Consider the following 12,010-nt stretch of genomic DNA (forward strand, 5'->3'; position numbering starts at 1 on the left):
GTTCGATTCAGGAGGCTCAATGTCACGCAACGGATGAGTGGCTGCCTCTGCTCATTTTATGGATTATGTATACTGGAAATGTACCATGTCAAATTGAAATATCCTTTTTTTTTTTTTTTTTTTTTAATTTTCACACAATGCCTTCATCCATTTAATGTTTTTCGACTAGGCAGAGTGGCCTTTTTGGCTTTTTGTACTAGAGAAATACACAGTTGTACAGCTAAGACTTGTGCCTTTCAGACCTGACCTGACCCTTCTGGTACTACTGAATGAGAGATCCTGACCCAACACAAACCAGAGGCAATATTATTTCCTGCCCAGAAATAAGGTTATATTCTTGTGTTCGAAGGGCTTTCTCACAAATAGAAAATATCAAACAATGGCAATAGACCAGCTCAAATATGTTGCAGCCGCTAAACATACTTAACTCCCACCAGCTGATAGGTTTAGTAGTAGTGTACACGTTGTACCACAGCACGTAACATTGTAGAATCTCAAAATAATAAGTGAGGTACCAGATTTTACAAAGCCTGCCCCCCCCTTTTGCACATTTTTGCTTTATTTCATCCATTGCTGATCACTGCTGTAGTTCGCCAGGCCAGCACAGCTAATTGGCTACATTCTGTCTCTCCTCCTGCTTCCCAGTGGGTATAGTGTGTCTACTTCCACAACATAATGCACACCAATGCAGACAATTGGTGGAGTCAGAAAGCAGAAGAAAGAACGCTTTTATTAAATTACACTTAAAAACAATTCAACCCAAATCGAATAACTTCTGGTGACCTCTGACTAAAGAGGATCTAGTTGAGCAGTGGAACTATTTTATCACAAAACCGGAATTTATAAACAATCTCCATTTGGTGTTTGTACTCTTCAGAGGTAAAAAACAATCCTTTGTTCTTCACTGTGTTCCAGCAGACTCTTCCATACAACAAGCTGAACTTTACAGTTCACCACTGTTATGGTACACTACCTGTTAAAGAGGTTATGGTGCCAGTCAGGGTAAGAAAACAGTCTTGGAGAGCAATATTGTAAATTAAAAGTGCCTCGGGTGTTTTAATTTTACCCTGACACAAAAAAAAGGAGCTTTCATGGTGGCTTTACCTCAACGGAGAGAGAAGACAGTCTAATAAGGAGCAGCGACAAATTAAAACTTCTCAGTTATTCTGTAATGTTTCACAGCTGTAGGCAGCAGACTTTGAGTGTGTTTGATGATGATAATCACAGTTTGTTGCATTTTAGTGGCAAGAAAGGAAAGGGAGGAGAAAGAGAGAGGGAGGTGAGATCAAATATGAAAGAAGAAACATTGTGATACAAAAAAAACCCCCAAAAAACAACCTCCAACGGCAAATTTGCTGTGGGTCCAAACTATAAATCAGAATGGCTGAACCAAGGAGAAAAATGCAAGGAAATAAAGAGAAGAACATACAAGCAATCCTGCCCACATGTTTTGGGAAGACCCTTGTTTGATCTCTTCCCTGGCATCCGTCTTGGCCCTGACAATAATCTCCTAATGCTTATTTCAAGCTTTATTTTCCCCTCCACTGTCGGGTGGGCTGTAAGGACTCATCCTCAAGTGTTCACTTCGCCTTCGCTTCACCAGTAAGCTAATGTGACTCCTCACATAACAGGTTCCATGATACACTTTGAAGACATTTGATCTTCAGGCCCAAAAGGCTTCCCTGACTTTCTCTTTCATAGTCTTCCACCAGGTTTGTCTTCACTCATTACAGGGACTGCACGGTGCTCAGCAGTTCTCGGATTAGCTGTGTGCAGAAAAAAAAGAGACAGAAGTGAGATTTGCTCTTGCATGTGCGTAGAGGGGCTGCTATTTAGCTGTGTCTTAAATACTGATACCATAAAGACTCTCCTTCTGCTGCTGCTCTGGATCGCTGCCATCTTCATCGCAGCAGCATTGTGCAGGGAAATGTGGACCAAGTAGGAAGCAGCAGGAAGAAGAAAAGGTTACTGGTTTTAGAGGGACGGCTGTAATACACTTGTACACTAAGCTGTGTTGTTTGTACAACTGAGATACATGAGCTGATGTGCAGCAGAGGAACAAAAGAGACAGACTACTGCCTTTTATTCTAAATTCTATACCAAAAGCTGTTTTAAAATGATATCAAAAACATTATAAATATTGGATGCCCTTGCATTCGGTGCAGGTAGGTATTGACCTATTTAATCTTAACCTCTGTTTAAATAAACATGGTGAGATCAACCTGTAGCCAACATGACTGATTGAAATGACTTAAATGCAGTCAGGAAAACTTATCTATTCATCTTGCTCAGAAATGTATGAAGCTCACGGAGGTCAGTTTCTGTTTGCAGCCAATCAAATAAATCCTTAAAGTAATTTCCTTCACACCTCTTTGATCTTGAGGATATTGACACTCGCGTATGATTATTGATAATCCTGAGACGAACTTCCAAATTGTGTGTGTGAGATGCGAATTGTGATGATAACGCAGTGTCTGTGCTGTGAGTTACTAAAGATTCTCATTTTGAATTAGTGTTGGCATTGTTACAATACTACACTTTTAATTTAAAATGGATTCAATTGATCTCTGTTGCACAAAGGAACCACAAACAACATCAACAGACCAGAGAATTCTTCAAGTTCAAAAGAGGCAGTCAGGAAGCACAGAAGGTGGAAGAGGCATAGAAAGTCATGAAAATGGGCTTGGAGAGGAAAAAAATAGAGCAGCTGAGTCGTGGATGTGTGCACGGCTATATTGTGCATGAATATATCAAAGCAACAGTTAAAAATCAACGGGTAACTGCAAATTTAAACAGATCGGATTAACCCGATGTGTGTTGTCCTTTACAAAAAACTATTAAAAGTTCCAAAACAAAGACGTGGTGATGCAATTTAGAGATTAAAGATTAATTATCAGCTTAAAATAAAATGTAAAATCACAGTGTAAAAGCAACTGGAAATAATTCTAATCTAAAATTAACAGTTATATTGAGACAGTGCAGTGACCAACATAATCGGCACATTATTGGCTGTCTCTGTAGTATGTGGTGCTTAGTTCGCAGTGCACAGCTGGAAGGGGAGGCGCAAGCAAGTGGGAGGATTATTCAAATAGGACAGGGCAAAGCAGTTTGTTAGTATTCTGGTGGAATGTAAGACGTTATGCTGTGAACAGAATTCTTCCAGCCACGTCTGTCTTGTTGTTGCATTTGCACAATTAAAATATGGCCCACTGTGTTTTAAAGAGAGATTTAAAAGAAGATTAACTGCAAGCTTGTCTGATCTCCTTTGGCAGGTTGTGCAGAAGCCGAGGGGTTCTGATTGCTTCTCGCTCTATCTTGGAATCATTAATAGACCTACTGGAGAATCTCAGTCTCACAGGGGGTTAAGCAAGGCCGAATGACAGGAAAAAATAATAAATAAATGTCTGTCCCTGATATAAGCCTGTTAATACTAAAAGCCTGGTTTCTCTGCAATTAAGGTAAACAAAAGTTAACGCAAATATGCAAGAATTTATACTGCAAATGGTGCAATATGAAAATCTACACTCTACGTATTTCTCTCTACCTCTGCCATGCTACTTCTGTGTCAACATACATCCCTCTGTTGATCTGTTTTTTACCTTCCTCTCCTTTTTCCCCTCTTAAAGGTTTGGTTATGAAGTTTCACTAATTAAAATAGAGTAGCTCAGGAAGCATAAATAAAACTAATTAGAAAATGTCATAGTTGTATCTTTTTGTCAGACTGCTTACCTATTTTATCTTCCGACCTACAGGTTGTCCTCTGTTTTCCCTCATTACCACTTTGTGACAGACATATAATGCAGTCTGTGTGGAACAGTGAAACATTTATAGCTTTGATGTTGCCCCTTTGTCTTGCATGCTTACTTACACACTATAATGAGCCAACCGACTGAGACGCCCTGCTGCCTGTCGCAGCAATTTCTTATTCCAAGATGATTTTCTGGTCCATCCAGATGCTGCTACTTGTAAACCTTCAGTGACCCCAAAGTACCTGCTTCCTCCAACCAAAGTGTGATTTTTCAAACAGCCACGCAGTGCTTTACTAAAATCGCAAATGATAAGTATGGGGGGGGTCTGAGCATTAACGTGTTTCTAAATTTAAGCTGTTGCTATGCCAATGCTCCTGTCCTGACCTTGGCAAGAACAGATTCCTTTGTACTCCATCTTGAATACAATCTCTTTGCCATGCAGTCTTGAAATGTGGTAGAAAAATAACTGAAGCAGTAAGTAGGATTAGACGATTAAGGAAAAATAAAGAAGCCAGCAAACAACTGTGGAGGTCATGTTAAATTTGTGCCTCAAGCCTTTTTACAGCAAATGAATGATTTCTATAAACAGGTATTTTATGTTTATTTAAAGCACTCCAATATTTTTCGATTTGTTTTTGCAATTGAGCAATTTAAAACTTTGAAGCTGACTACAGATCTGTTGAATCACTTTTTGTTTATGGCCTGTAAGTCAACCTATGACCTACTATGTCTTTATTTCCATCTCTTTCAGCCACTAAACTGGGACCCGAAGCGTTCAGATTTGATGGTGGAGCTGAAGCCACAGCAACCAGACTGAGCGACAGATATTACATCCTACGACCAGAAGTCATTGAGAGCTACATGTACATGTGGAGACTGACCCATGATCCCAAGTACAGAGAGTGGGGTTGGGAGGCTGTTGAGGTGAGAGCATCAACACAGCATATTATTACTTACCAGACTGTACAGAATATAAGATGATTATAAGATGAGCCCCCCTTTTTAACACCTATTTTGACAAAAAAAACAAAACATTTATCAAACCAGTCTTTTTTTAAATGTTCTCCCAAGGAATTATTATAAGATTGATTTCTAGTATCTCTGAAGCCTTTTCTCTCAAATAAAACATGAAATGCTTACATTAAATCAGAATGTAAATCCCACCTTCATACACCTTATCCAAGTGTATTTTTAAATGTAGATTACCCATGAAATTACCCACTGTAGATTTCTTTAATCTATATAAAACGGGCAAAAGCAGCACTCTATATTCCAGGAGGCTATGTGCCTGACTATTTCTGGCTTCTAAGCAGTTGCCAAGCAACAAAAAAGGCATCTGTAGTAAATAGTGGCATATTTATAACCTACTGTACTAGTCAGCCACAACATTAAAACTGCCTGCCTATTATTGTGTATATGTCCCCTCATGCTGCTAAAACAGCTCTGACCCACTGAGGCATGGACTCTATAGGATTCTGAGGGTGTCCTGTGGTCAGGCACTACAACATTAGCAGCAGATCCTTAAGTTGTGAGGTTTGGGCTCCACTGGATAGGACTTGTTTTTCCAGCACATCCAACAGATACTCAGCTGGATTGAAATCGGGGGAATTTGGAGGCCAAGTAAACACCTTGGACTCTGTCATGTTCCTCAAACCATTCCTGAATCATTTTTGCAGTATGGCAGACTGCATTATCCTGCTGAAAGAGGCCACTGCCATCAGGGAATACCATTCCCGTGAAGGCATGTACATGGTCTGCAGCAATGTTTAGGTACGAGTTGAAGTACCATTAACATGAATGCCAGGACTCAAGGTTTCCTGACAGCACAGTGCCCAGAGCATCACGCTGCCTCTGCTGGCTTGCCTTTTTCCCATATTGCATCATGCTGCTATCTCTTCTAGCACAGCTGCCAGTCCACTGAGTAAAGCATTATTAATCAAACCAGGCCAATTTGTTCCATTGCTCCATGGTTTATGCAGACATTCCTGTGCTCCTTGTAGGTACTTTCATCAGCAGATAGTGGCTGGCATGGGCACTCTGACCGGTCTGCAGTAGTGTAGTGCCATATGCATCAAGCTGCAATGCCCTGTGTGTTATGACACCTCTCTATAATAGCCAGCATTGGCTATCAGCAATTTGTGCTACAGTTACTCTGTAGGATAAGACTGCATGGGCCAGCTGTCACTCCCATAACCCTCGTCCTTCCTTGGACCACTTTTGGTAGACACTGACCACTGCATATCAGAAACACTCCACAAAACCTGCCATTTTGAAAATTCTTTGATCCAGTCATCCAGACAGTTTGGCCCTCATCGGAGTCACTCAGATCCTCACACTTGTCTAATTTTCCTGCTTCTAACATATAGACTTTAATAAATGACTCATCACTTGCTTCTTTATGGATCACACTCACTGACAGGTGCCGTTTTACTGAGATCATTAATGTTACTCACCTCCCTTTTCAGTGGTTTTAATGTTGCGACTGTTCAATGTGTAACAGTGGTAACATGTATGTTCATTATCACACAGAAATTTTCACTGATTACCGAGAAAATGAAACACAACTAACTTTACATGTATATTAAGCTTCTTTATATTTGTACAGTTTCCTTATAAAAAGTGAGCCAAATGTAGCAACCACACCATAAACACCTTGGTGAGATACAACAGTATGCCTCATTTATTCATTTGCAATTATGACTAATAAAGCTCATATCTCTCTGACACCCCAGAGATGATGACAAGCACATAAATCATTGTAATTTGTTACATTGCTTCACTGTCCAATTATTAGCTGCCTGTCAATATGACTTCATTTAGCAGCTCTTGGTTCATTTTTAAGAAGAAGTCAGGTAATTTTTTTTGCCTGGACTACAAAGTACACTAGAAGAAATTGTCTAGTCTGGCAACAGTACATGTATAAAAAGTGAATTTTTAACAGTTATTCAGTGTAATGTGACATAGTGACCAGCACTGTCTGTGTTCATGGGGAACATCTGCTGTGTCTTGTCTTTAAAAGAAAAAACCTACAATTGCTGCAGTTTCAAACATAATAATCAATGAAATACGTCTCAGGCCAGTACAGCGCAAAATAATTTCATGTTTAAGTGGCAGATTCTGTGCCCTATATGTCTCTCTTAGTAGTGGCTTTGATTATTATGTTAGAAATGTTGCTCACCTATTATGTGAAGCCCCTTGAACACCCTCAATTACCCCGCAACTCGTTCCTTGATATTGTGTGGCACTATACATTAGCTTGTAGATCAGGCAATCCCACTAGTAAAGCGTAAAGGTTGTGCAGGGATCACCATTATTAATGTGACAATAGACAGGACATTAACTGCAGTAAACTGTAGAGGGTTGGCTTGATAGATTTAGCATTAATTTAGTGCCCACAGAAGTGAAGAGATCGGACTGACGAGTTTGACAGGCCTTTAATTATCGGGCACAAAGGTTGAAAGCAGTGCACAACGCTTCTCTTCATGAACATCAAACATGAACACGTCAGGGTCTTTGTTAATTAGCACGTATAAGCCAGCCCTTTGTAGCAGAGGTAATAATGAGCTAATCTGCTTGGCTTGCTCAGCCACTCTCCATTAGCCCTTGTCAGATTTTGCATTGCTTAGGCTTCAGTTGTGCAGCTCGATGAAGTACTTGACATGTTCCATGTTCATTTACTCTTTCTTTAGGTTCACATAGACAAACTGTTTTTGAGTAAAGTTTTTTCTCTTTTGGCACCAATGTGTCAGACAAATACCTAATAGGGTTTTACTCAGGCAGTTTGTAAAACGTTCGGTTCTGTCACTGCAGAAGTGAAAAGGCCACTTGGTAAGAGAGCTCATTAATGAAATATGCATGAATAAATAAAGTGGTATTAATTCAATTGGTCCAGACAAACTTGAAGTGGTTGTTCCTTTGTCAGCATTTAAGCATGGCCTCTGCTTCTGTCTCCTTTCAGGCCCTGGAGCAGCACTGCAGGGTGGAGTCTGGTTTCTCTGGGATACGTGACGTTTACACCATGACAGTCAGCCACGATAACATGCAGCAGAGCTTCTTCCTCTCAGAGACACTGAAGTAAGTCCAATTTCCTCCTTACATCCCCAATGGTGAGAGAAATGCATTTTAAAATCTACATTCACAAACCACCAGTGACATGAAAGTATCACAGCGTCCAACACTGAATGCTGGAGATCCATCTCTACCTATTACCCATTCAGTCTATGAAGCACACTCATGCTGTGAATGAGACACAGACACCATCTCCGCTCCAGTGTTCAGGTGTCATCTGAGGTGACTCCAATCACTCTCTGAAAATGATTCTTTTCACTTGTAAAAGGAACAAGGGTGGTGAATAGATGGTGTGCAGTTTGACGCTTCAGTTTTACCTCCTACCATTCTTGGGTCATTAAGCAACACAAACCATTCAGGACGCCATTTTATATCGCAGCTAGTGGATAATAAAGGCCTGTTTCCCTGGAGTTTGGTGCATCGGAGTCTCTCAGATCAGCAGTCACCAAACTGTGCTGCTGCTCTTTCAGAAGTGAAGTTAGAAAAAAAGGGAGGGAGAGAAAGGGTGGAAAAAAGGAAAATAAATAAATATATATATGAGATTTTATTTATATAATCTGAATTTGAAATAATGCTATATATATGTGTGTGTGTGTAATTAATAAATTAAGTGTATTGTTAATTGTTAAATTCACAATAAAGTGCATATTAATCATAAGCAACAAAAACTTACAGATATATTAAACTCAGATGTTTGCAATGCATTTATAAACAACTCATACAGCTTTAATTATTTTTTCTGAAGCAATCTATAAACTGTTACGTTTTTCATCGGTGCTTATGAATGTCTTGCATTCCAACAGACACGTAAAAGATGATGTTGTTAATTCTATTACTAAGTATTTTATAGGGACTTAAAAGGGCCCATTCATTAAGTAACACTTATTACAAAAGGGCCTTGAAAAATTTTTAATGGGACAGTTGTGGTGGAGATTTTTTTCATGTATTCTAGCTAAATGGCTAATGAAGTTACAAGATGACACCTGGAATTTTGAAATAGGATGATCTAACCTTGACAGTGTTGCTCATGGAAGAAAATGTGGAGTCGCCGTTGAAGGATTGGAGGATTTGCCATTTAATGCTAAATTCTGTGGAACAAAGTAGTGGGTCAAAAGCAGCTCCAACGACATGTAGTGTAGCCAACCGTAAACATGCCGGTACAGTTAGTATGTTTAAATACACAAAAGAACCAAATCCTGCTGTCAAGAAAACCGGCATATTTACATGCACTTTAGTAGCATGTCATTGTTCATTCCCATGAAGATGCAGCAGGACAGTAATTAAGATTATTAAACCTAAAGCATGCGGCTAACTTTATTTTTAAAATCTACTAGTGATATTTCTACTTCCTGTAGTGGCAGCAGATTTTCCTTACAGCAAAAATCCCAATCTTAGGAATAGTCAGTGTTTGATAGTAAAAACTTAATGAGGCTCTCTGTGTTACTTTCAGTTATAGTCAGATTTTGAATGAAATTATTTTGAACCGGAGGATGTGTACTTTTGTTTCATCCCACAGCTCTGCTGCAACGATTCTCTTTGTGTGAAGTCTGCCCATACATTAATATAAAAATGCTCATTAGAGACTTGGTTATGTGTAAAAAATGTCCTTTATACATCACATATAAGAATTTATTACTGCAAAGAACTGATCGTAACCCAATATAAATAATTCACCATTTTGGAAAATACATGTGTCCCTTTTTCTGTTGAAAATGACGAGACAATCGACACCATTCTCATGTCTATAATGCCAGATCCTTACACTATAACAGTAAACCTATGAATCAGTTTCAATTTTAGCTTGTGCTTTGTATGTATCATCTAGCTTATCATGCATGTATCCAATTGTGTGTTATATGTTCCCCCCCTCCCTCTCTACCTCTTCTGTCCCTCTCAACCCGCCGGCCAGCAGGCAGATGGGTCCCCCCATATAACGAGTCGGGTTCTGCTCAAAGTTTCTTCCTGTTAAAAGGGAATTTTTTCTTGCCACTGTCACCTTAGGGTTTGCTCTGGGGGTTCAGGCATTTCGGTTCTGTAAAGCATCTTGAGACAATTTGACCTGTAACAGGCGCTATATAAACAAAACTGAATTGAATTGTCTGTAAGATGAATATGAAATGAATGCTGACAGATTCTGCATAAAGACTGGAAAACAGAGGTAAACAGCTCAGCTAGCTCTGCCTAAAGGTAACAAAATCCACCAACCAGCTCACTCATTAGAACATATCTCATTTGTTGAATTCATTCAAAACTGAAGAGGTAAACATGGCAGGACAGTGGGAGGCAGGATTAATGTGAAGAGAACAATACTCTGCCTGGGCAAAAAAAAAAAAGCATAAAAATACACACCAGCCCCTAAAAACCACAAACAGCCTTGATACAACGTGGTAATCACTCAGCTTCAGGGGTGCTGTAGGAGGATTTTAAAACTCTGACACAGAGCTATCTTAGCTGTTTCCCTCTGCTTCCAGTCTTTATAATATGCAAAGCTAACCAGCTGCCGGCTCTTTCTTTATATTTACCGTGTAGACATGAGAGTGGCATCAATCTTCTCATCTAACTTAGCGAGAAATATTCCTTTGTGCGTATGCAAAGACTATAAATGTGTGACTCAGAAGCATTCAATGAGCCCTGATTTCAGTTGAATTGAACTGATCTTTTTTCCTGATTGCTCAGGTATCTGTACCTGCTGTTCTCTGACGACGACCTTCTCCCTCTGGAGGACTGGGTCTTTAACACAGAAGCTCACCCGCTGCCCATCATCCGCAAGAGCTGCCTGCAGGACGAAACAACACAGGATAAGACGGTCTCCAAATAAGACTGAACACCATCCATCAACTGAGACAGACACATCTGCACACACAGAATCACAACTATTGCAAGCACCAATTCAGTGCAGGTTCAGAGTCTTTTCAGGAGCGTGTTATGGACTCTCAATTCCTTTCCAGTAAAGGATGTTGTCGTTTTACGCTGTGATTGTATATCCTTTCGCCGGGTTTACTTCCTGCTGGCACTTCTTTTTTGTGGACAATCAAGACAAACATGACTTTCATGAAAAGAGCACCTTTTTCTTTCCTTCTTTCCTCTGTGAGGAAACCAGTATAACTTGCAGACCCAAATGTATGGGAGGAGGGTTGAACTATGGGCCATATTGTTAGAAAGAGAGAAACGTATAGAAAACCACTTGAGTTTTGCTCCTTGATTTTGTCGTTTCGTTAATCTTGAGTGATGAATGATTTCCTTAGATCTTGTCATTGCATTTTATCCTTTGTGAGTACACTCTTTGACCAAAGGTTTCTTTGCATTTCTATTTCCCTCTTTTAAAGTCAAGTGTTTCTGTTGAGATTTGATGGAAGGTAAAAATTTATAATAAGGATTGAATATTGATAAATGTACAGACAAACATGAAATGTGACTCTCAAATCCACCTCTAAACTAATGTTGATGTCATGTTTCTTACTGAAACAAGTTTGAATGAATTTTTTAAAGTTCGGAGGTGTCAGGAAAGCGGCTGTGTCTTATGCATCCAGGGACCATTTTTAAAAAAAATGATGTTGGGTTGTGTTTCCACTGTATGCTTGGTTTATTTCTTCAACGGGACAGTGCTTTCTCAGTTTTCTCAGCCTTTCAGATCAAAGTAACAAACGGAGTACTGTCAGTTCTGTGACTGTAATACAAGCATAAAGGAAAAAGAATACATTTGCTAGTCAGCTCCAAATGGGTTTTCCCGTGTCTGTTGTAGTTTTTCTGCTTCACCTTGCCTTTACATGTGAATCCATACAGCTGCCAATACCGATGTTAAAGGCTGTTAGACTGCAGAGATGAGTTTTCATTTTCATCACTGTTTTTTTTTTCTCCCATCACTGCTGTTCTGCACAGCTACCGAGCCAATGTGCTGTACATACAGATGGAATGAGTGACCCCTGTATGAGCTTGTCTTGACTTTGTTTTGTGTCTCTTGGTTTTTTTTTTTTTAAACTTTAGTGGTTATTTTTCTGGATTCTCTTTTTATTTGCTTCCCTCAGGTGTTTCAGTAAAAAAAAAAAAAAAAAAAACTAAAACGTTCTGATTTTAAGTCTAGTTATTGCTGATATTAATTATTGTTATTACTTATTCTTACTGTTTGATTTAACTTTCATTGTTGAATATTTTCAAATACTGATAAAAAAAGACCTGTGCAACTTTGTACATTT

The 12,010-nt window shown here is 39.3% G+C and overlaps 1 protein-coding gene across 1 annotated transcript in view; it reads left to right on the top strand.

The window, feature by feature from the left end:
* LOC111567735 (mannosyl-oligosaccharide 1,2-alpha-mannosidase IA) overlaps nt 1–11,745 on the top strand; it is a 195,497-nt gene extending 183,752 nt beyond the window's left edge. Inside the window, exons 10-12 of the mRNA XM_055013597.1 lie at nt 4,501–4,673; nt 7,708–7,823; nt 10,494–11,745. Of these exons, the coding sequence (XP_054869572.1) occupies nt 4,501–4,673; nt 7,708–7,823; nt 10,494–10,635 (431 nt within the window). The 3' untranslated portion in view covers nt 10,636–11,745. The remainder of the gene's footprint in view (nt 1–4,500; nt 4,674–7,707; nt 7,824–10,493) is intronic.
* The last annotated feature ends 265 nt before the right edge of the window (nt 11,746–12,010 follow it).

Source organism: Amphiprion ocellaris, chromosome 9 (genome assembly GCF_022539595.1).
Source record: "Amphiprion ocellaris isolate individual 3 ecotype Okinawa chromosome 9, ASM2253959v1, whole genome shotgun sequence".
Classification (NCBI taxonomy): Eukaryota; Metazoa; Chordata; class Actinopteri; family Pomacentridae; genus Amphiprion; species Amphiprion ocellaris.